The sequence below is a fragment of the Musca autumnalis genome, unplaced genomic scaffold, assembly GCF_047663935.1.
Source record: "Musca autumnalis isolate F117 unplaced genomic scaffold, ASM4766393v1 scaffold_4, whole genome shotgun sequence".
NCBI lineage: Eukaryota > Metazoa > Arthropoda > Insecta > Diptera > Muscidae > Musca > Musca autumnalis.
This window is the reverse complement of record NW_027411977.1, coordinates 152,491,616-152,517,967: the sequence shown is the minus strand read 5'-3', so window position 1 is coordinate 152,517,967 and position 26,352 is coordinate 152,491,616. Positions and strand designations below refer to the sequence as shown.

The 26,352-nt window shown below is 35.3% G+C and overlaps 1 protein-coding gene across 2 annotated transcripts in view; it reads left to right on the top strand.

Annotated features, from left to right (window-relative positions):
* Ac78C (adenylyl cyclase 78C) overlaps positions 1-26,352 on the top strand; it is a 259,118-nt gene that overhangs the window by 163,692 nt on the left and 69,074 nt on the right. For both annotated transcript variants that reach the window (XM_073981732.1, XM_073981733.1), the window contains 9 exons: positions 3,602-4,058; positions 4,126-4,363; positions 4,425-4,702; positions 4,770-4,917; positions 5,127-5,308; positions 5,662-5,854; positions 15,215-15,348; positions 15,474-15,563; positions 18,332-18,493. In XM_073981732.1, the coding sequence (XP_073837833.1) occupies positions 3,602-4,058; positions 4,126-4,363; positions 4,425-4,702; positions 4,770-4,917; positions 5,127-5,308; positions 5,662-5,854; positions 15,215-15,348; positions 15,474-15,563; positions 18,332-18,493 (1,882 nt within the window). The remainder of the gene's footprint in view (positions 1-3,601; positions 4,059-4,125; positions 4,364-4,424; positions 4,703-4,769; positions 4,918-5,126; positions 5,309-5,661; positions 5,855-15,214; positions 15,349-15,473; positions 15,564-18,331; positions 18,494-26,352) is intronic.

Sequence of the window (26,352 nt, the reverse complement as noted above, 5' to 3'; positions counted from 1 at the left end):
AGGGAGAGGTTTTTTGAGCATCACTCGTATTGGAAGTTACAGGAAGTGTGTTTTTAGCTATGTTATTATCAGATTAAATATCCTTATTGCCTAATATAGAAAAATCTATTAGAAGAAGAAGTTTGACTCACGGAATTCCCCTCCATGTTAACCTTTCGTTTTCTAGAAGTAACGATTTTGCCAGCATCATCCCGTTTAAATTTCTTGTGTTTGATATTTTAAAGGTTGTGGCTACATAATTCCACCAAAACGGCTGAAGTTTGGTATTTGGTCTTCATTTGGGGTACTAAACGTTCCATATCAACATTTGTTGGTATAGGTCCACGCTTTGATATGGCCCCCAAAAAACTTACTCCCGATTTTCGGTGTCTTGAAGGTTGTGGCCTCAATATTCCTCAGAAATGGCTGATATTTGGTATTTAGTCACCGTTGGGGATATAAAACTTCCCCCCAGAAACTTGTCGGTACAGGTCCACGCCTTAGTATAGCCCCCATAGAACGGTAATTCCGCATTTTCGGTATTTCGAAGGTCGTGACCTCAATATCCCACCGAAATGACTGAAATGTCGTAGTAAGTCTTCGTTAAGGGTATACAACATTCCACCTGAAATTTGTCGGTATACGAGGGCAGTTCGGAAACTTCTTAGCCTAGCACAAAAAGCGCGGTATAAACAGAAAAAAGTTAAGTGTTTTGGAAAATTCCATCTCTGTTATGAACACATGTTAAATTTTGTTTCGATCTGGCAACTCCTTCATATAGAAACAGTTGTTCAAAAAAGACGCATCCGCAATTTTTTTACAATGGAAAATTAGAAATGCGTGCTGTCATTAAATATTTACATAAAAAAGGTTTATCGGGGCAAGAAATTCATAATAATATGGTGAATGTGTTAGGTGAAGGTGCTCCTTCATATGCAACAGTAAAAAATTGAGTTGCTGAATTTAAACGTGGTCGTACAAGCATTGAAGATGAACCACGTAGTGGACGTCCAAAAACAGTAACAACAACAGAAATTGTAGCCAAAGTGCATGATATGGTATTAAATGATCGACGAATAAAAGTGCGTGAAATTGCTAATATCATGGGCATCTCAAATGATCGAGTCCATTTATTTTTGCATGAAGAACTACAGATGAAAAAGTTTCTGCAAGATGGGTGCCGCACCAGCAAGATGGGTGACACACCAGCGCACAAGAGTGTTTTAACAATGGCTAAAATCAACGAATTAAAGTACGAGTTGCTTGACCACCCACCTTATTCTCCTGATTTAGCTCCCAGTGACTTTTACTTGTTCCCAAATCTAAAAAAATCCTTGCTGGCAATCGTTTTACTTCAAATGAAGATGCAATTACAGTTGTAAACCACTACATATTTTGAAGACCTTGAGGAAAACTATTTTAATCAAGGGATAGAATTGCTAGAAAAGCGTTGGACTAAGTGTATTGAAGTTTCAGGAGATTATACTGAAAAATAAAAATATTTTTGAAAAACTAACTATTCTCTTTCATTGATAGGCTAAGAAGTTTGCGAACCGCCCTCGTAGGTCCACGCCATCATATAGCCCCAATAGGACTATATCTCCCAATTTTTGGTATTTTTGAAGGTTTTAGCCTTATTATTTGGTATTTAGTCCTTTTCAGGGCTACAAAAATTTCCCTCAGAAATTTGTCGGTGTACGTCCACGTTTTAATGTACCCCCCATAGAACGGTATATCCGAATTTTCGGTATATTAAAGGTTTTAGCCTCATTATAACGTTGAGGGTATAAAACTTTCCACTTGAAATTGTTCGGTATAGGTCCATCTTTTTATATAGCCCCCATAGAACGGTACCTCCCGATTTTCGGTATTTTGAAGGTTGCTGCTCAATATCCCATGGAAATGACTGACATTTGGTAGTTAGTCTTCGTTCCCGAAATAGCTGATATTTGGTATTAAGTTTTTGCCGGTTTAGGTTGACGTCCTCAAATAGCCCGCATATGACGATTTAAGGTATTTTGAAAGATGTGGCCTCAATATACCACCGATATGACTGAAATTTAGTATTTAAACCGCCATGAGTATATAAAATATTGCAGAAGAGAATTATCAACATAAACCCTTTTCTTCTTCAGATAACCCCCATAGAAGCGTACTTCCCGATATTCGGTATTTTCAATATCCCATCGAAACGGATGATATTTAATAGTCCGTTTTTATATAGCCCCCATAGAAAGATCCCTCCCAACTTTCGGTATTTTGAAAGTTTTAGCCATAACATTGAAGGGGAATAACTGAAATTTGTTATTTAGTCTTCGCTGGAGTTACGTAACTTTCCTCCTCGGAAAATTGTAAATATTGGTCCATGTTTTGGAAAGAACAAAAATTTAGCCCCATGTGAGCTGTTTTGAAGGGAGTTGAGATATATGTACTACTGCTGTAATAAAACGAAATTAAACTAATTGTTCCTATTCACTTCAATACAGTTCGTGGTGGAGGGTATGAAAAGTTCGGCCTGGCCGAACTTGACGCTTTTCTTAGTTGTTCTTTCTAAAAATGTGACACTATTTCTTGTATTTGGAATTTGTATGTATCTACGCGTCTGTTGTTGTTTTTGTGTTTTATATTTTTATGCATTTCAATAAAAGAAAAAACACCACCATTAATAAATGTGTGTATGTTTTGTAGATTTTGGGTTTATATTTATATTTCATATAAATAAAGATTTGTTTGCACCCAAACAAATATTTGTTTGCATCCAAACATATGTTATGTTTAGGACTGTTGCAAACATATATATGTTTGCAGAAAAATATGTTTGGCACATATATTAGAGAGGCCTTTTGTCCTCCGTGTATGTATATTTATGCTTTGGGAGGGAAACCGTTTAACGATACCGTCCGATGTGAGTTATTTTGAAAGGTTTTGCTACATTTTCCTACTGTAGTGGGTTTACTCATTTCGGATTCCCAATATGACGGTTGCTCCTGATTTCACGTATATTAGAAGTAAGGTTTAATGTTGCGAATGAGCTTAGTACTTCCAAAGACGAAAGAAAGTGGATTATTCCATTTTACTTCAATACAATTCATGTTAACGCTTGTTAATAAATGCGGGTTGGCTTTTGTATCCATTCTAAGTCCTATTCCTAAGACCTTATTTACCGTTGGCAACTTTAGTTGCGACAATTCTTAGTTTGCTGCTGTGAGAGGGTGTTGAGAAACAAAAGGCTCCCAATGGCTATACCTTTTTCTATATAAATGTAGCAAAATAACTACTGGCGCTTTGTTAAACTTCTTTATATATGTATTCGTGGGGAAGAACGGCGGTGTCTGGACTCGAGCTGCACTCGTTGACCAAGGGTATTGTATCTTGTGGGTTGTTTGGGGAAAATCTATATGTACTTATATGTGCAATGTAAGTGAATCTATGAACACCGCCCAACTCTTATAACCAGGGAGAAATGTAGATATATGTACTTCGATTGTAGACTAACTTTATGTTGAAGTTGAAAAGTATGGGCTTTTATTAAAACATGTCCTCTTCTTCGTTAACAATAAATCTATTTACATTTTTCCAAATTTCAATTTTCCTTTATTTTGCAATTTATTATCCTTTACAGACCCCTGGAGGAACGCATTATGGATGATGATGATGAATTGGTTTCCGGTGAAACATACAGACGCAGACCTAGCCAATCTCAGCATGACCAGGCAGCTAAAGTTATTGTGAAGAAATTTGAAACAACTACAAAATCAATCGCCAATGTTGTGGCATACAAAATGGGAGGCGGAAGTCCGATAAGACAACCTAAGACTGTTGTGAACAGATCCGGAGATGATATTTTTGGCGAGGATAAAAACGTTCAGCAAATGGAAATGACCAACATCGTTGACGCATCAATAAACGATACGCTCGAAGCAAACAATAAACACCTAGACGCACACACAGAAAAACAAGATGAGTTGGCTAATGGACGCATAAACATTGCTGGCAATGGTGATGACGATGATACTGCCGCTGTCGTTAATAAATTTGAAGATGATGGCAATGTCAATGCTCTCACAGACAATATAGAGGTAATTTTTAGAACTTAACAATTTGTGGATAACCCTACAAATGCTTTACTCGGCCGAATACTCACAGAATCTGCAAGACATGTCGAAAATACCACGACTGCCCGGTGACGGGGCTCAGATGGACGATGAGGCGCCATCGTCGTTACGAGGCTCGAGTTCAACGCTGGCAGCAAGTTTCCGTAGGACAAGAACTAAAAGTGGTGTTCCATTACGAGTGCAATCCGTTCGTATTATGGAGAAGAAAATTCGTTATGGACCAAAGAGGCGAACGGAGAGCTGCAGCGTATTTGGAAACACAAATCTAGGCAAGTGAGGTGCTACATTGAATGTGGATACAACTGTAACTTGGTTTCTGTTCTTCCATAGATTTTGAGGCTGAAGAAGAAGGTCGTAGACCAACTATGACACGTCCACTAAATAATGAAACATATTCTGCTTTCAAAAGTGGAAACGTTATCAAAGGAATTCTCTGTCCCTCTTTGACAAATTCCTTCAAACAGAGCTCATTAGAACGCGCCTATCTAACATACACCCATCGACAGCGACAGAAATCTCTGATCATTGTAAACTTTGTGGATTTTATACTTAAAATTGTGCTGGCAATGATTTGGTTTCTAAAGGAAGCCGAAACAAAAGTCGAGGTGGTAAGTTCAAAAAAAAAACTTCATTTAAGCCGATTGATATCTTAATTTGGTTGAATTTATACGGCAGGAAGTAAACGTTGCAACAGCCATAACATGGTCCGTGTGTTGTGCTCTGTCGAACATGTCGATTTGTTTTCTTGGTTATTGGCGCTGCTTTGCTAACAACTACCTGCATTGGGCAGCTGTCTGCACATGGATACTTTTTAACATTCAAGGTAAACTGTTGTTAGCTCACGTCGTAAGTGCATCTAATTAACCCCAAGGGAATTCAATTACACCTACAAGTAATGACCCCAAGCTTATTTCTCTCTCAGCTATGTACTGTAGCATCCTCTGATACACTGATACTGCTGTATCCATTGTGTCATTCGTTGAGAATGGAACGTCATATACCAACATTAGACTACAATTCAATTTTTTACAGGATTCGTGGGTGAAGGAGTGGGGTTTGCCGACCGAGAGTACCTCATATGGTATATCCTTTTTGTTATATTTGTCCCATATGCTATGCTGCCATTGCCGCTCAAATGGTGCGTTGTGGGTGGCACCATCACAGCGAGTTGTCATCTTACTGTAATAACCATAATTAAACTACAGAAACAGGAAGTAAGTAGAAAATCAATCAGCACAAACACATAAATACATACATACATAAACAAGTTGTAAACTGTCTTAACCACTTGTTAGCTAATGGTACCCTGGGGTGTGGTGAAGATTTATTGGAAACCAACGAGTGTCCCAGTTTTTTTGTTAGAAATTCTTGGAAGAAATTGTAATTGAATTACGAACTTTTATTTGTCATTGTCATTGCATATGACTAAGGAACTTTGGCACTTTACATATAGAGATCCAACATTGCCAATAGCCATGTTAACCAAAATGATGTATTCACATTAACGTTTAAGCTTTTTTACTTTTTTGGCTATACATACACACTTACATATATTCTACATTTACAGAAATCCAATTGCATTGCATTTCAAATATTTGCTAATTTTATTCTATACTCGGCCATTAATGTGGCTGGCATGTACACGAAGTATTTGACGGACAGAGGACAACGTTTGGCTTTCATTGAAACTCACAAAGCGATGGAACACAAAAAGGAATCGGAGAAGGAATTACAGAGGACACAAAAGCTATTGGATTCAAGTAAGTAGAGACAAATGATATCTACATATTAGGGTGGGGCGATTTGTATGGAAGAAAAACAATCTTAAAGTGCGCTTAGCGTTTCTGATTCTTGGTATTGTAGTGAGCAGAAAAGTCCACTAGACCATATGTCGACGCTGAAAATCGAACTTCCAGATTTAGACTTGAAAAACTGGATCTCTTCGTCGGCCAAAATACGAGATTTTTAAGGTAAGGTCACATTAGGCAAATATTTGGCTAATGAATTGAAATGTATGCTCACTTGCTCTCAGTAAGCGGCTAATGTGACCTTACCTTTATATATGGAATTGCCCTTTATAGGTTTTCCAAGTTGACAACGTCAAGATTACAATGGTCTTTGGATGAAAGTAATCGATGAAAAATTATAAAAGTTAGATGCAAATCATTTAAAGTGCTGCTGAAATAAGGTGAATTATAGTTATACCCCCAGCGTTTAACTACCATACAATAAATAAAATAATTTTTATAAATCATACGCCGGTGGGGATAAAATTCCAGAATTTCATAAATACATATCTATATTAATAAAAGAGTAAGGTGATTGACTGACTGACGGACTGAAGACTAACTTTATTCATCAACGTTCAGCCGAAACGGCTGGATGGTGCTGGATGTAAATTTCGTATAGAGTGTATAGGTTATTCTGCAACTTGGCATTAGGGTCACAGTTGATGTGCTGGGTTAAAATATGGAGGTATTTTTGAAAATGCCTGCTGTAAGTATTCGAAAAGTACTGAATAATACTAAATTTTGTATACGGTGTAGGGATAGAGGTTTACTTATGAAATTTGGTTTATGGTCACTTTTGGTGTCTTGGGTTGAGATAAGGACGTTAAGATAAACGTACGAAAAAATTAATTGTACAAAAATTGGTATTGCGTTTTTCCATATTTGTCCATATTTACATTAGGCAATTTTCCTTGCGGCAATTGTCAGGTGAGAGAGGGTGTTGAGAGCCAAAGGGTTATCATATGCCTCACCTCCCTCTCCATCAAACTGACAATTGCCTCAAGTAAATTTTTTTTCCTTTATTTATTCCCCATGGGAACATAGGGCTTCTACGAGAGAATTCCATCTTATTCTATCATTACATGAGTCTTTCGCAGTGTATGGCCTATCCATTACCATTTTCTTCTATTTATTTGAACATTAATTGGCTCCTCATTTGTTATTCTCCAAAGGTCGTCGTTTGTTATTTGGTTTGGCCAGAATCTTCTTCTTTATTTGCCGATCCGTATTCGGATTTTGGCGATCATACAATTACAAGTTGAATATTTTAGATGTATATATAATATCTATTGTGTAAATTTATTCTGCAATGGTGAGTTCTCTATTCCTCGCAGCATTTATAAGGTTGTTCTCATCTGGCGTATTTGTCCAGTCTAGAATATTTTTTATCCATGACATTTCTCTTCTTCCTCTTGGCCTTTTTCCCTCAATTTGGCATTTTATTATGTTCTGGATGATTGAGTATTTTTCATTTCTCATTATGTGTCCGAAATAAGATGTTTTCGTAGCACTTCTTCATTTGGTATTCTTCGTAGCACTTCTTCATTTGGTACACGCTCTGTCCATGGAATTTTTAGAGTTTTGCGATAAATCCATATTTCAAACGCGTTCAATTTATTTTCGTCCGTTGATTTTAATGTCCATGTTTCGGAAGCATAAAGTAAAGTGGACCATATGTAGCATTTAATAAATCGCATCTTCGTTGCAATGTTAATGTCATGACTTGTTAATGTTTTATAATATTTGAAAAAAGATTGTCTGGCTACTTCAATTTGGCACATTATTTCCTTTGACGCATCCCATTGGTCATTTATGAGGACCCCGAGGTATTTAAAGTGCCAGAATATGCGACATAATATTCGAAGACATTTGTTTATGAATGTCTGTAGTCTCTGCATTATACTGGACGTCATTTTCCAGATTTCGCTACCGTACAGGAGGGTGGATTTAACACATGAGTTGAATATTCTTGTTTTAGTTTTTATTGATATTTGCGATGACCGCCATATTGTTCATTCTGCCAAATGCAGATCTCGCCTTGTTTAGTCTGTTTTTGATGTCATCTTCCACATCACCATTTGCCGACATCATACTTCCTAAATAGCAGAATGATTGTACATATTCTATCTGCTGGTTGTCAATCATTATATGGCTACTCGATGAGTTGTTAATGCGCATAGCTTTTGTTTTTTCAATATTAATTTCCAGTCCCGCTGCTCTAGCCAGTTGGACAAGTTCATTTATTTTGTTCTTCATGTCGCTGAATTTGTGCGACAATAAGCATATGTCGTCTGCAAAATCGAGATCTTCCAAGTGTCTATTCAGGTTCCAGACAATTCCCTTTTTTTTCGTTGCCAGTTTTGACATTATTACGTCCAAAGTAATTGCAAAAAGGAGAGATGACAAGGGCAACCTTGTTTTACTCCTGCGTTCGTCTCAAAGTCCTCGCTTCTTGTGCCATTGTGTCGGACATGTAGCTTGGTATTTGCATACATTGCCTTTATTAGGTTTAAAATCTTTTGAGGTATTCCTCTTTCTTTCAGTGCCGACCATATTGCGCAACGCCGGATAGAGTCGAAGGCCTTTTTAAAGTCTACAAATACCAAGTATAGAGGGGACCGCCATTCAACCGATTGCTCTATTATAATACGAAGAGTATTGGTTTGATCTACGCAATTACGGTGTGGTCTAAAGCCGGCTTGCTCGTCACGCAGTGATTCTTCAACGCATTTGAGTCTGTTGTTTATAATGGTGGCTATTATTTTGTATATAGCATTTAAAAGGGTTATGCCCCTCCAATTATTGCAGTCGGTCCGGTCATTTTTCTTGTGTAATTTTATTATTGCCCCGTTTGTCCATTTGCTGGGAAACTGTTCATTGGACCATACTTCATATATAAACGGGTACATTATCTCGGTGGATACCACAGGATTTGATTGGAGGAGTTCTGGAGGCATACCATCTTCACCTGGAGCTTTGTTTCTCTTTAGTTTATTTATGACACTATCGTTCCGAGCTGCTCTCTTAAACTTTCGCGCTATAGTGGAGTATCTAGTTCTTAGTCTGGGGTCTGCGTTAACCTGAAGCTTTAAATTGTTCCTTTCTTGAATAAGGTTCCACGTGTTGTCTGATATCCAGGGTTTCCTCTGCGTTTTATAGTTGTATCCAATTTTCTCTTTTCCGATGTTTATAATTCTTTCACACGTCTCTTCCCATGTTACACTACCGGATGGTACGCACTCTCTTAGAGCGTTTCCTACTTCCTCTTTCTTTTCTCTGTTTCAATCTCTTTGGTAGCGCTTGTTGATTCCTCTTATAAATCCTTTTAAGTTTGATTCTAATTGTACCGACCACTACCTCGTGATCGCTGTCGATATCAGCGCCTCTTTTTGTTCGCACATCTATTAGTGATCCTCTCCATTTGCGATGTATACATATATGATCTATTTGATTTCGCGTGTTACCGATTGGTGATGTCCACGTATATTTATGGATATCCTTATGTGGAAATAAAGAACCGCCGATCACTAATTGAAGTGATTGACAAAGTTCTATAAAACGTTCGCCATTATTGTTCTTTATTCCCAGACCATGTTCTCCCATAACTTCAGTTGCGCCGCGGTTGTCGCTACCTATTTTTGCATTAAAATCTCCCATTAAAATTAGTATGTCGCGTTTGGCAATTTTATGGATGGTTGCTGATAATTGATTATAGAATGACTCTTTCATTTCATCATCTGCGTCTTCTGTAGGTGCATAACATTGAACAACTGAGACATACTTTTTTACGTCACTGTAAAAACGTGCTGTTATTATCCGATCTGAAATTGGGTTCCTGGAGCAAAGGGCTTTTCGAAATTCCTTGCTTATTATTAGGCCAACACCACTTTCACTTCTGGTTTCCTTTCCACTGTGCAAAATAAGGTTGCCGTTTGCAGATATTGTTTCACCACTCCCACACCACCGCATTTCGCTTATTCCAAGAACTGCTATTCTATACTTAGTTGTTTCTGCCTCTAGTTGGGCAAGTCTCGTTGGTTCTCTTAATGTTCTAACATTCCATTGACCTATTCGTGTCCGATTTCGTTTGCTAAAGGTTGTCATCGATTCGGTATTGTTAACTTTTTCTCTCGTTTCAGTTTCATTAATCAGTGTTTTTTCAGATTGGTGAATGATCAGTCCACCGTATCCTACGATGGCGCTGGGACTGCCAGCTTGTAGCCACCATCCTGGCTATATGGATACACGTTTCTATAGCGAGCCGCTTGATTCAAAACAGACGCCCGCTCGCAACTACACTGTCGCCGCTGCCAAAAAAACAAAAATCGCCGTTTATGTGGATGCCACTGCGCCGATTGCCGTTCAATAGTGCCGTTCCGGTTCACTCAACCTCCGCCTTCTATCAATACTAGGTGCCGGCAGTAGTACCTTAGGCTAGATTTTGGTCACCCCCAGTTATTTTATTTCCCTGGTATCCGACTAGTTTTAATTAACAAGCCGAACGTCCCCAATTCGCCAATGGGAGGGTCCCGATAGAGGATCTAGCAAAGCCCCTCAAGTAAAATTGCCTAATATAAATATGGACTTTGTTCGAACTACGGGCGAAAGCTCTGCGTGTTGCGTTCAAAAATACAAAAACAAAATACATGTATTTCAAATTGAAAACAACAACAAATACATGTATTTTGTTTTTGTATTTTTGAACGCACACGCAACACGCAGAGCTATAGGTTTCGCCCTACTACCATACTTCTTTCTTTTCAATCAAACAAAACAAAATTTTTCACAGTTAATATCAAGGCATATTTATATAAGGTAGAAGTGACAATCAGCTGTATTCTTATTTTTTTGTAAATTTAGTTTTCAAAATATAATAGGGTCTACTCATGAAATTTGAAATTTCGAAATTTGCTACCATAAAATAGTGCTTTTCATCCTGAACGTGTAATAAAAATGCCCTACGACAGTTCTGAATATTTTATATTTACATTTTGATTCAAATTTGTTCTACTTTAGAGGATTTTCAAAATGTATTTATGTTTTTCCTGAGAAAATTTTTGGAACGACCTTATTATTCAATATTTTCTTTGACAATTAATTTTCTAATAACAACAATGTTGTTTTTGTATATTTGTTAGTTGTTGTAATTCATGCATATACCTTATAACAATTTGCCTTGGTTAATATTATCAAGGTTAGGAATGGAATTTTGTAATTCTACTGAACAGGGTAAATAAAAATTCTGCTTGCGTTCTCTTTTTTATAAATGTGAACTTTTCGCTAACGAAGTTGAGGGCACATGCTAGTAGGACAATAAAATAACAAATGCGATGTACTAGAGAGTTCTTAATTATAGTCTTGGCTACAATTTTTGTCTTAGTATTGGATCAAAAATTTGAATGGTTTGGCTGTTATATGCCAAAAGATCCAAAAAAACGTGCCAAGAATCTGAAGATTTTCACCGTAGACGCATGGTCTAGTGGTCTTTTGTGCTCAGTACAATCCCAGGAATCAGAATGCGAAGCGCCCCTTAAGATGTTTAAATCGGCCCACCCTATTACATAGACATATGCCTGATTTAAAATTCGAAAAATGCAAGCTGTACTCGAATCGTTTCCATAATGTTAATCTTGAATTAGAAATGACAGAGTAACCATATACAGTAAGCGTAAAAATAAATTTTACACCTCAGAATATTTTTTAATATAAAACTGCAGTTGTATAGTATTTAGTGGTATATTAAAATTCTGAACATGTTAGGCCTTTCACGCTATGCTATTATGGTATTACAAATTACTATGAAATCTTTGAGGCCCCAGTGCCACATGTAAACGTTGGCAATCTTAAAATTTATCAAAACTAAACACATTAGTGGGGTGACGCCTAAAACAATATCTGTTAAAAAAATTAAGCTATTACCTCCTCCTTCAAAATCCATTATAATATTTTGCAACACGTATTAGTTTCGCGATATTTTGAATACATTTACTTGCACTTAAATTGTAAGTTGTACTCACAACAAAAAATATTAGTCAAATGTTCCGACTTTTGGAGCTATTTTTAACCAGATCGCGTTGGAATGAAACAAAAACTAATATATTTAAAAAAAGTTCATGTCAAAGCTGTCAGAGTTCCCAGATGTTGTACCGAAAATTTGACATTGAGTTTTTTTATTTTTGGCCAATGGGTGGAACCACTGTGCAATGGGTGCAACAACTGTGCTTCGGCCCCCAACTACCCAGCAAACCAATCGTACCGACATCTTAACGAAATCGAAACAAAATTCGGACGATACGTCCGATGTCTGATCCGAAATCGTAACGATATCTTAACGAAAGTTGTATGAAGTGGTTGACATAATTTCGGAACGAAATGTCGGAGCGACATCGTATCGATTTCGATCCGATTTCGTAACGAAATCTGAAGAAAATCCTTGGGAAATTCGGAAAGGAAATTTCTTTCGGACATTCGCTCCGAAATCGGAACGAAATTGGTACAAAATCTGAACTATGTCCGCTCCGAAAAATCGTTTAGAAATCGGAACGAAATCTGAACGACGTTGCTTCCGAAATTGTTCAGACGTGTCGGACATCCGACATTTGGTTTGCTGGGTAAGAACATTTTGGCAGGGGCGCAACCACCGTTGTCTTGCAGATTAATTTCCACACCGATGCGTTCATAAGTTTAGCGATTTTAACCCTCCGTTGACACCTGAGTCTGGCCGGGCCTTCTTCATTTTATTTTCATATGGACGTAAGATTCCTGATAGCTTCATGACATTTTTTACCTTTCCAATGAAAAAAAAACACGGACTTACGATTTTCAGACATACATTTCACATTCGTAACACATGAGTCTGTCTGAAAAAAATTCGATTTTTCGCTAAAATTAGATATGTTCCTACATTATTGACAAAGTGAATACCCTTTTATGAAACTTGTAGCATTTCACCGTACCATGTATTCAAAATTGCACATAAAGAGGTCGCAAAAGTAAGAGATGGGTGTGAAATCAGTGAAGGTATAGCCACTTAAAAAATCCCTTGCTAACAGGGTTACAGTTTTATTTCAGACAATTATACATATGTATAACTCGACAAATAATACCTATTACTTAGCTATTTTTCTCCTTTTGTGGGGTGGATTAGTTCAAACATAGGATTCTCCAATGATTTAGAAGATATCTTAGGATACCTCTTGATATCATCGTTATTGCACTGCAGTAAGCTGTCTGTGGCCAGACTCGTGTGTTACGAATGTAACAAACAACACATGGTGTCCAAGGAAGGGTTAAAACAATAGGCCTTCCGAAATTCATCAACACCACGAGACATTTCTCAGCATTTTCGGAAAATTTCTTGAAATTAGGTTCAGTAGGTTTGAAAGTGGTCATCAGGAAGTCATCATCACGATATAACATATTTAAAAAAATGGCCATTGTCGGGTATTTTTGCTCACCCCCTTGTCTTCCAAAACTAATGTTCAAAACTGTATGGTTATAAGTTTTGCATATATGTTTGTAAAGCGTTTAAAAAATTCATAAAAATATACATTACCATAGCAAATCTTAATCATTTACTGCAAATTTCATGAAAAATGGTTCAGTTGTTTGGATATATAACATATTTTATAATGTAGGAGTGGGTCGTGTCTTTTTGTCTCAAAGAAGTAACAATATTCTGAAATACAACAATTGTTTTTTCGCAAATTAATTTTCAAGGCGACACGTCCAAATTTTTTTTCAAATATAGAGTTTTAAGAATAGGGGCTGTACCCCGCCCCCTCCGAAATTTAAAAACCTGTACTTCTGTGGGGCTATAATAATATGAGTCGATCTACACTTCGTCGGTGTCATGCTTAAGTATTCCATACGCCATTTTTGAAATTTGGGATAAAGGTACATTCCTAGGATTTATTCCATGCTCTTTCAGATCTTTTAATTGGTTTTCTTCTATCTTCTATAGTTTTGGAAATTTGTGACCCAAAAAATCTTGTCTTGTTGTTCCATATACATAAAGCCTCGCGTATGGAACAAAACAGCTTTGAACTTTTTTGTTACATATCCATGTCTCGTGACGTTTTTAACAAAAAATTACCAATTTTGTCAAGTTACGAACAATGTGGCGTACGGAACAAATTGTTTTAAAGGACTGGGTTTAAAAACTGGAGAATAATAGTTTTAAAATCTAAATATGTTTGAATATTATATTGTTATATGAAAACCACAATTTATTTTCGCTTAAGTTTAAAGCTTCCTACTTAATACCTCTGCCCAAAAAATTGGTAGAACACAAAAATTCCCTCGTTTAAAGGCAAGATTTTGATGTAAGCCCACAAAAATACGCAGATACGTTCATTCGTCTTGAAGCTAGTGTGGACACCGACTACAAAAATGGTATTTTGAAAAAGTGCTTTTAAAGTTTTTATGTTACATTAGAAATGCAAAAATCACTCCCTACTTAAATATTTCAAAATAGTTAAAAAAGTGATAAGTGGAGGCTTAAAGGCCTGCGTACATAAGCTGCTCTGCCTGATTGCCTTGCTTTCCTACTTCATTTTTGACATAATAAATAAAAAAGAATAAAGAAGGCCGAGGAAATTTCGAACTGGGTTGTCCTATTCTTTTTTATTCTTTTATCAGAGGTAAGCAAGGTAAGCAGGCAAGGCAGCTTATGTACGCAGGCCTTAAGGGGTTAAATGTTAGGGAGACCTATAATAATGGTCCTTAATTTATTCATTTTCTCATATAAATGTTTCATTTAAAGCCCCGAATTTTCAACTCCATAGTATCACTTCACATAAGGGAGGTGGAACACAATTGATAAAAAGTGGTTCTGTTGAAATCTGACAAAAAGTGTTCCATGTGACACAAACAGCCAAAAACATGAGAAAAAGATCCCATGGAACAATTTAGCAACTTTTTGCAATTATAAAAATTAGCCATAACATCTAGACAATCACACATATCTGACTAAAATAAACTGCTGATATATTCTTTTAGTTTAGTTTAATAAAACTGAGCTCCTAAAGTATTGGATTTTTGCACCACTTTTAACTTGTATGGGCTCAAACATTAACTTGATTTTTTTTCTCGAATCAGGCAATTGGCGTATGGAACACTTAAGTATGACACCGACGACTGATTAAAAAGACAGACGAATTTCTTGTCCCTTTCTGCGTCAAAAATTCGAGTTCAGCGTTTGCTTTTCAATTTACTATCTGTTCCAGAACTTGCAAGAATCTACATATTTATGATATCGAAAAAATAAAAAATGTATTAGATTCCTAAAGACATCATTGGTGATAACACTTTCGATTATTCACTTAACAGTTTTGCCAAATATTGTCAACAATCAGATACGACGTGAAATGTATAAAGGAACAGATCCAAATGTCGAGACACAATTCAACAAACTCTACGTCTATCCGATGGACAACGTGAGCATTCTGTTTGCCGACATAAAGGTGAGTTGAACACACAAAATATCTAAAGATGTGATTTATATGTATGTACTATTCACTATTCTTAACAGCACAACTTTCAATTTAAAATAGTTAATAGTTCTTTTGTCCTTCTCTATTTTGTACAGGGATTTACAGAATTGGCGAGCAAGACTTCTGCCCAACAACTGGTTAAAATATTAAATGACCTTTTTGCACGATTCGATAGAATAGCTGAGGTAAGTCGACTGATGGTATACAGAAATCTAGCAATAAAAGAAAAAAACATGTAATATATATAAACATGTGCACAGTGGGTCATACATAGGCCATAATTAGTCAATAATATTGTTTTTCTAAATAGCCAGGCTTAATCCCACACTCGTTGTTGTAATAGTTTGTTAAAACAACTTTAATTCATTAGTGAGGTATTTTTATGCGTTTTATTACATCTTGACAAAAAAATTATGGATGAATGCAAGAATCTACTAATTTTTACTTTTTTTCGATTTCATAAATGAAAAATTGTTATCGTAGTAAAAATTTTTAGATTCTTGCAGGTTCTGGAACATACATTAAATATATTAACTTTTTGTCAAGATATGTTAACAAGGAAATATCTCAGATTGTGTAACTAATACGCAGCATTTTACTATGAATTACCTCTTTAGCAAAGCAATCCTTTCACAGTCCTTAACACGAATGGAATGAATTTATTTCTAAATTGTTTTGCCTAATGCCAAATCCATTACAACAACCCTCTTGCTTTTTTGTTATTTAAAATTTCTGAATTTCTTAGAATTTGCTCGAAATATGTATTTCAAATTTAATAAATAGATTTATAATTTGTCTTTTAAAGCGCCAATACATAAATATGTACATATAAATATGCCCAGGAAAAATAATCATTACAAAACTCATTATACCCTATACAGCACTATGTGGGGAGGGTATTATAAGTTGGATTTGACCAAAAAGTTTGTAACGCATCGAAATAATGGCCGAAGACCCATACTTATATATACCAAAATGAATGTCTCGACGAGAGTCTCTCTGGCTATGTGTGTCCGTCCGTCCGTCTGTCCATCTAAACCTTGTAATCACGCTACATGTCGCAATTTTGATCGGATCGTCACGGAATTTTGAGGGTTAATGGGGGTCTCACAGGTGATGGTCGGATAATATTAAGGGGTCGTAATGGGCAAAAACTTATTTGGATAAAAAGAAAACTGTTTTCCAAGGCGAATATCTCAGCTTCTATAAGGGGGATACCAAAAGCAAAACCTGACAATGAAAGTAGAAAATATCACTTTTCTAATGATGTAAAGTAGGTTCTCGTAGGTGATCAAACAACGAAGATATCACAATAGTCGCAAATAAAACCCAACTTTTCATTTTTGCGATTTTAATTATAATGACGAATGTCACAACTTTGTTTGAGAACTTTCCAAAAGCAAAGCCTTACTATGAAAGTAGAAGATCCCATCTTTACAATGATGCAAACTAGGTCGGCGTAGGTGACCAACTAACGGAGATATCGCAATAGTCGGTAATACATCCCCATTTTTTTGGAAATCACGTTACAGGTCGCAATTTGGATCGGATCGTCACGAAATTTCCAGGGTTAATGAAGGTCTCACAGAGGAAGAATCCTATTGAGTTTGGTGATGGTCGGATAATATTTAGGGGCCGGAATGAGCAAAAAATTTATTTGGAGAAAAAGTCAACATTTTATTCCAAAGCAAATATCTCAGCGTCTATAAGGGTATATAAAAAGCAAAACCTGGCAGAGAAAATAGAAAATATCACCTTTACAACGATGTAGCGTAGGTTGTCGTAGGTGGGCAAACAACGAAGATATGGCAATAGTTGCTAATAGAACCCAACTTTTCATTTTTGCGATTTTAATAATAATGACGAATATCTCACCATTGGTTGGGGACCATCTAAATGCAAAGCCTGACTAACAAAGTAGAAAATCCTATCTTTAAAATTATGCAAAGTAGGTTGGCGTAGGTGGTCAAATAATAGAGATATCGCAATAGTCGGTAATACATCCCTTTTTTCCACTTTTTCTGCAATCACACTACAGGTCGGAATTTTGATTGGATCATCACGAAATTTTCTCACAGAGATAGAAGCATATTGATGTTGGTGATGTCGATAGTAGTCAAATATAAAATTAATATTAATTATTTTGGTTCAATTCGCCTTAAGTCATTTGGTATAAAAGCCAGATAGGGCCGACTATAGCCTTTTCTCACTTGTTTTAACAAGGGAAAATAGCGCGAAATAAGTGGATATTTTTTGGTCACTAAAATAGGTTGTTACCAAAAGTCGTTTCTACTTATTTGACTATTTATTTTAGTTGCCAAAAAATATCGACAAATTTCGCGCGATATGTCCTTGTTAAAATAATGGGTTAGTAATGGGTCTTGTAATGAGTATTTTTGTTAGGTATATATGAAGCATAAAATCAAAGTCAATTAAGACTTTAAAACAAACCCCCAGTTTTTGCAAAAATTTTTATTCTTCTCACACGAATTGTCAAATTTTGTAGATCGATTTACTCGCTTTAGCGATATAATGATATATGGAACGGGTATACGAAAAATTAGATGTGTATGTCATCTGGGGGCTGAGCTATGAATGCCTAAATTATTACGAATATAGACGAACGAACAAAAATAAGTTACAAAAACTGGGGGTTAATGTTTATTTCCTGAAAACTCATTCACATTTTACTTCAATGACAACAATATTTTTATTTCACAATTGTTAGTTGTTGTAATTCTTTTTTATACACCTTACTGAATTGAACCAAAATTAGAATTTTTACTCGTTATTATCATGATCACGAAATTTAAAATGTTCAATTCTTCCCTTTAAGCTATTGCCTCATAGCATGTCGTTGGTCCCATAGTGCATTACCTACAATGACATAGCCATGTTCATACGTACTTATTTGTGTTTTAATTTGTATCGCTACTTCTCTTTCTTTTCACAGGATAACCATTGTTTACGAGTCAAGTTGCTGGGTGATTGCTACTATTGTGTTTCACAATTTGAAAGCGATAACTGGAAAACACGTCCAGATCACGCTGTCTGCAGTGTTGAGACTGGTCTGCACATGATAAAAGCAATTAAGGATGTCCAACTGCATACTCACGTAAGTAACTTTTGCTGTTCGTCCTTCTTACTCCCGGAAAATGAGAAGAACACCATCCAATCCCCTATGAACTTTAACCGGTAGCCATATCTGCGATTTATTTGAACCTCTGACATTTGTTCTTCGTTGGCCTTATATTGTTTGCCGTGGTTACGTGTTTGCTCTGCTTTCATCAACGTTGGTATTGTTTTATTGCTGCTAGTAACGTGTATCTGCATAAATTGCAAACAATTTGTGCCCTGGCACCAGCAACATCACTCACTACACCCATTTACCTTTGCAAGGTTGTGTGGTAAATTGTTTTATTTGTTCGGGTTTTGTGATTTTTTGTGTCCATTCGACTTGTTGAGCTAAATGTTATAGCCAAATTATAAACGTTAAATTACAGTAGTTGGGATATATTTATACTAAAGGACCCGGCGAACTTCATCTCGCAATTGTACATTAAAGTTAAAGACAGCATTTCAAATATGTAGTAAATAAAATTGATATTAAGTCAAGTAATTGTTTTTGAAACCAGAAAACGAAACTTTTTTGTATTAATTGATGAAACATGAGAGATAATTGTGATAAAAATGTGGGTTTTTTTTGCAAAAATGAGTAAATCGACTTACTTAAGACAATATTGGATGTATAAGCGTAAAATAAGTCCACGTAGTACAACAATAATAACCAAAAAAACAAGTAGGAAAAGTGTTAAGTTCGGTCGGGCCGAACTTTTTATACCCTCCACCACAAATTCCAGCCATTTCGGTGGATTAATGTGGCCACAACCTTCAAAATACCGACCCAACGAAGACTAAATACCAAATTTCAGCCATCTTGGTGTGATAATGAGGCCAGAACCTTCAAAATACCGAAAATCGGGAGATATCGTCCTATGGGGGCTATATCAAAACGTGGACCTATATAAACATTTTATTGTAGAAATATTTCTTAGGCTCTGGAAACACAAAATACAAAGTTACAACCGATTATGTTGTCAAGTGGGACTAATACATTCAAAATATATTAAAATTACGCGTACTTTATATGGGGCGTTATATGGGGGCTATACCAAAACGTCGACCTATATAAAACAACTTTGGTAGGAATGTTTTTTGTTCTCTGGAGACACAAAATACCAAACTACAACCAATTCGGTGGTAAAATGGGACAAATATCTTAAAAATTCCTTAAAACGACGACGCGTCACGAGTCATTTTGTACATATAATAGATTTTCCCAAAATTTCATCCACCTACGTCAATCCGTTCGGACGCTAGAGTGATTTCCACAGACGGACAGACGGACGGACATGGCTATTTCGATGTAGAATTACACGCTGATCAAGAATATATATAGTTTGTGGGGTCTACAATGACTATTTCGAGTAGTTACAAACGGAATGACAAACTTAATATACCCCCCATCCTATGGTGGAGGGTATAAAAATGGGAAAATAGCCCATTTTAAGAATTTTATTCTTAAAAAGGATTAACTACACTGTGCTACAAAAGTGGACAAAATTTCTTGCGGGGTTTCTGATGCATAAATTCGGTATTGTGGGAGTCCATGGAAGACGAAAATTCATTTGGTTTCTTTGGGTCACTTCGTTTTTTGAATTTATAACGAAAAATGTAGTGAAAACGGGGTTTCTTGGATATTCAACTTAAAACGGACATAACTTCTTTTTTCCACAACAAATGACAAAGGAAAACCCAAAAAGTTAAAATACTAAAGATGGCATAACTCAAGCATTTTTCAACCGATTTCGTTGGTTTTCCTCATTTTGTAAAGCTAACTAAATTTCCTTCTTGATAAAAGTAAATAATTACGCAGTTTGGTGTCTTCTACGCCGCCTAGAACGAGGAAAAGCATTTCCTGTTTTTTAATGCGTTTTTGTCACACTTAAACCAATAAAACTTAACCATTTGTTACCCGATTTTTTAAAATTATGGCCGTTTCGAAAGCCACCTTTTAAATAAAAAATAAGCAGTAAATTTCCGTTTTAAATTGAAAATCCAAGAAACCCCGTTTTTCACTACATTTACCGTTATAAAATCAAAAAACGAAGAAACCAAAGGTATTTTCGTCTTCCATGGACTCCCACAACAACGAATTTATGCATCAGAACCCCTGCAAATTTTCACGGTAGCACAGTGCTATTAATAGGATTACCATAGTTTTATTGTTCAGGAGGATCAACTGCTATCAATTACAATAAATATTACCTAAAGAATAAATCGGTCGTCAAGGTTGCCAGATTGACTAAAAAAGTACCAGGGCATATTAACAGTAAACGAGACCACCTAGGTCCATAACCAGGGCCTAACAGTGGTTTACTTAACTCAAATTGACTTAAAGGAAAAGAATATTCTTTTAGAGGAACCAAAATATGACACTAAATTACCAAAATTGCATAGAAATGCATATGTAAGATATTTCCAGTTTATACTAATTTTTTTTCCGTAGAGATAAAAATATTTTTCATATTTATTATGATTAGTAGTCGCAAAAATAAGTCCTCTGCGAAAAAAATCTTATAAATTCCTCGTGGTAAGGGAGTTACCAAGTGTTGCCTGTGAGCAACATTGGACCGTTGTGGTTATAAAAATTAACAAAGTTTGTTTCTTAAGTCTTTGTATTATCGTTATATTTTTTATTATGCATGATGTGGAAAAAGATAAACTGATGAGTTTGTTTGATCCTAGAGGAAAATTGATGGAAATGGAATGGAAAATTGGTCTATATTTATCATATATAGTTCACGAATTAGCCAATTTTGACGTATATGGTGGTGTTCATATAATTTGAAATGCTCATATTGACATTTTTCAAAGTAAAAGCGTTTGAAAAATATTTTCTATTCTATATTCAGACTCTAAACCTGATAATATTGATCTTCATCCAATACATACATATATCATCATCGATATTTTTAAGAGATATTCAGTATTTTCGACTTCCACTAATATAACCACTTTTTTACCACAATGTCCCAATGTTGCCCACAGGCAAATTCTAAATTTCAACAAATTGTAACTACTGATTGGAACTGTAAAATATTTGTTTTTTATTTTATTAGATCAACATCTCATTAAGATTTTTCAAAAATATATATAAAATCATTTTTAAAATTACTAAAATATTTCATGTCCAAACTTTTACTCGACTATTTATACTTAAACAAGCATAACTTCGCCAATCTAGCTATTTATTTAAAAGTTATTTCCATTTTTTATTTTTCTGAAATCAACCTACCGACACCCACTTAGTATATATGAATATTTCAAACGGTGCGGGAAATACGCATACACAAACATGCAAAATCGGGCCACAAAGGGTTAAGCAGACTGGATATTAACCCGCCTTGCGCACTGAATGCCAGGTTTTGATTCCCAGACCAGATTTTCAACAGCAGCTTACGATACATGTACATTTTTTTTGCAAATTAATGTCGAGGATGAAAACGATCAACGTGACCAATTGTATCTTTGATGAAACACATTTAGGAACGAAACACACAGTTTGTCAAGTAATTGTTTTTGAACCCAGAAAACGAAACTTTTTTTGTATTAATTAATGAAACATAAGAGATAATTGCGATAGAAATGTGTTGTTTTTTTTTTTTTTTTTTTTTGAAAAATAAGTAAATCGGCTTGCTTAAGACAATATTGGCTGTATAAGACAATATTGGCTGTAAAATTAGTCCACGTAGTACAACAATAATAAAATATGTGAAAATACCCCATTTTATGAATTTTATTCTTAATAAGGATTAACTACTATCAAGCATCAGTAATATTAGGTATAGAATATCTCTATTAATAGGATTAACATATGGACCAAGGGAGTACCAGATCATATTAGATTTAAACAGTGTCCTGTAGGTCTTTCCGGGAATTTCTGAAAAAATAAGACGTTTTATTAGTTTTTTTAGTTTAGGGGGATCAACTGCTATCAATTACAATAAATATTACCTACAGGATAAATCGGTCGTCAGGGTTGCCAGATCGACTAAAAAAGTACCAGGGCATATTAACAGTAAACGAGAGCACCTAGGTCCATAACCAGGGTCTAACAGTGGTTTATTTAACTCAAATTGACTTAAAGGAAAATGATATTCTCTTAGAGGAACCAAAATATGGCACTAAATTACAAAAATTGCATAGAAATGCATACAGTGACACAGAAAAGTATGCATACACCCTACAAAAATGCAGTTTTGGCTAAATCGTTGGGTTTTTTTACAGCAACAACTGCACTGTGTGGCTCCTTGGTGACAAAATAACCATATTTACACAAATTTATTTTAATCTAATACGTATATTTAATACAATTAAAGAAATTCAATTTTCACAACACAGAAAAGTATACATACACCCCAAAGAAATGCGAGTATTATCGTAAAATTTATGGAATTAGTAGCAAAATTTATAAATTTTTTAGTTTTGGCGAATGTCTCTGGGTGTCTGAGATATATTTTAGAGAAAAGACAATAATTTTTGGGGGTGAAATGCCGTTACATAGGGTCAAATTTCATATATACCTCGTTAAAGCTGACCCTTGCTTAATTTTGTGAGTTTTTAGGTATTGTACTTTATAAAAAGCACAAAATTCGTATCAGATGGCAAATCTTGAGACCCTAGAAAGCTTTAAAGTTGTTTTTGTGCATAATATACCTTCCTGAACGTCGATAAATGCACGTTTCCCTCAGATTTCTCAGGAAGTGAATAGATTCCGCGGAATTCTTGGTGCAAATTACATATAGATGGCCTTGAATTGCCTTGTAATATTGTCGGATACAATGCTTGGGTATCAATTGACTCAGAAATGTACAATTATACGAAACGTTTCGCGCCTATAGTAACGGTAATGATCATAATACGAAAACGACGTTGTTCACAGTACAAATTTCATGGTTTTTTGGTAGTGCTTATATTTTGTTGCTTTAGAAGCTTTGGGAACAGGTTTGTAACAAAATATGTCACATTTCTCATTCAATTAATGCCCAAGGATTGTATCAGACCATATTGCAAAGCAATTCAATGCATTTTGTATGTAATTTGCGCCAGGAATTCCGCGGAATATATTAACTTCCTGAAAAATTTGAGGAAAAACGTGCATTAATCGACGTCCAGGAAGGAATATTTTGCTCAATAACAACTCCAAAGCTTTCTTGGGTCTCAAGATTTGCAATCTGAAACTAATTTTGTGCTTTTTATAAAGTACAATACCTAAAAACGCAAAAAATTAAGCAAGGGTCAGCTTTAACGAGGCATATATGAAATTTGACCCTAAGTAACGGCATTTGACCCCCAAAAATTATTGTCTTTTCTCTAAAATATATCTCACACACCCAGAGACATTCGCCAAAACTAAAAAATGTATAAATTTTGCTACAAATTCCATAAATTTTACGATAATACTCGTATTTCCTTGGGGTGTATGTATACTTTTCTGTGTTGTGAAAATTGAATTTCTTTAATTGTATTAAATATACGTATTAGATTAAAATAAATTTGTGTAATTATGGTTATTTTGTCACCAAGGAGCCACACAGTGCAGTTCTTGCTGTTAAAAATCCAACGATTTAGCCTAAACTGCATTTTTGTAGGGTGTATGTATACTTTCCTGTGCCACTGTATGTAAGATATTTTTAATAATCACCCGATTTTAACTGTTTACAGCCAGATCGGAGGACTTCTATAAGTTTTTTTGGCTTCTATGGTAAGACGGTAGCATTATTTCCCCATTATTAAAAAAAATGTGCCACAGTTGAAGTCTATAGTACGCGAAATGTATCCAATATGTCGTAGTAAGAATTTCTGATAATTGTCGAAATCTATTCCCCACACATACCTAGGGAAGATTGATCTCCTAATCTAATACTTTCAACTTTTTCATGAAATATACTTGTCCCCTAATTAATTTTGAGTTGTAGTTGAGTTAAAAAACCAACTTTAGAGGCCTGGATTGAGACATAGGTGGACTTGTTTATCGTTAATATGACCTGGGATCGGGAGTGTAGATCGAGATATTCTCTAAATAATAATCGTTGTAATTGATGGCAATCCATCCTAGTGAAGTAAAAAACTCTTAAAAAATCTTATTTTTTCAGAAATACTTGGTTTGAAACCTATCGCAATGTAACAACCACGTACCCAACCGAAATGGCTGCGTACATAAAAAAACCACGTAGTATACACCATCATGAACCTTAAAAAACAAATAGGGGTATTTATATAGTAGAGACATTAACTGGAACTGGAAGGCGGTACAATTCATGAAGAAAAAATCTTCGATTGTATATCACGGTGAGCCTTAACTAATTTTAAATGGAAGGTGCTTACACCTCGGAAGTTTTTGCTGATTCTGAAACTACAATGCTCATAGATGAGAAATATCATGAAACAAAAAAAATCGCCGGAGGGATTTTAAAATAAATCGCGATTTAAGTTCACATTTTTAGGGGTTCTTTAGGTTTTCACGATTTTGCTTGGAAACCGCGAGTTCTATGTAAATGGCACTAAAGCAAATGTTGTAGCAGAGAAAATTCTCCACAAGACTGGCCTTTATGATATTTTCGTATATTTTACCGTTTTTAAGATATGGAAGTTCAAATTGGGACAATGCACTGACTGTACAATATTTGCTTTAGTGCCATTTACATAGAACTCGCGGTTTCCAAGCAAAATCGTGAAAACCTAAAGAACTCCTAAAAATGTGAACTTAAATCGCGATTTATTTTAAAATCCCTCCGGCGATTTTTTTTGTTTCATGATATTTCTCATCTATGAGCATTGTAGTTTCAGAATCAGCAAAAACTTCCGAGGTGTAAGCACCTTCCATTTAAAATTAGTTAAGGCTCACCGTGATATGTATGTGTATTGACGAAGGGCTTGATAGGAAAAAGGCTTCAAAGATACTTCACAACTGCAAATGTGCATAAGTTTAGTATATATACAAGTTTTCAAACTCAGCGTTTGTCTAGCACCACATCTAAATATGCCTGATGAGCTGAACTAAACCATCAGCGAAACGATCGTAGTATATTGTTTGGATGTGTGTGGATTTCGCTATATATCACTTTTTCAATACGAAACTCCTTAGGTCATGAAATGTTTGGAACAAAATATGGTATTTTTGGATTTGGATTACAATGTTTGAACAAAACAAATACATTTTTGGAACCAAAACAGATATTTTTGTTCCAACAAAAGCGAAAAATATTTTTTCTCTGCGTATACTTGTTTTTCTGCAAGACGGTACCTACAAAAAAGTGATATAACTTAAAAAACTCAAAAAATCGCAACTTGGCATATTATATAGTTAATCCAAACACCTTTTGTAGAGATATTCCCAGTGGTGAAATGTTCAGACAATTTTGTTAAAATCTAAAAGAAAAAAAAAATAGAATTAAATTAAATTTCTTAGGTTGTATCCTATATGCCGAGGATTTTCCGCGGTAACAAACATTTTAAAAGAAATTATATCTTAAAACAGAAAGTCCACACTACACGCAGAGAAAAAATATTTTTCGCTTTTGTTGGAACAAAAATATATGTTTTGGTTCCAAAAATGTATTTGTTTTGTTCAAACATTGTAATCCAAATCCAAAAATACCATCTTTTGTTCCAAACATAGAAAACAAAAACAACTTTCGAATTTCCGCAATATTGTTAAAATCGTTAACAATACCGATTGTAGGAACTATCATAATCTAATTTTGTTTACAAAAAGTATTGTCAATACAGAAAACCAGGCCAGAAATTTTTGATTTGAGTGCATATACTTCCCATATACTCTTTTCGCATAACTTGGATATAAATGTCGCGTATAATATTGCAATCATTGATGAACACAATACATGGTTT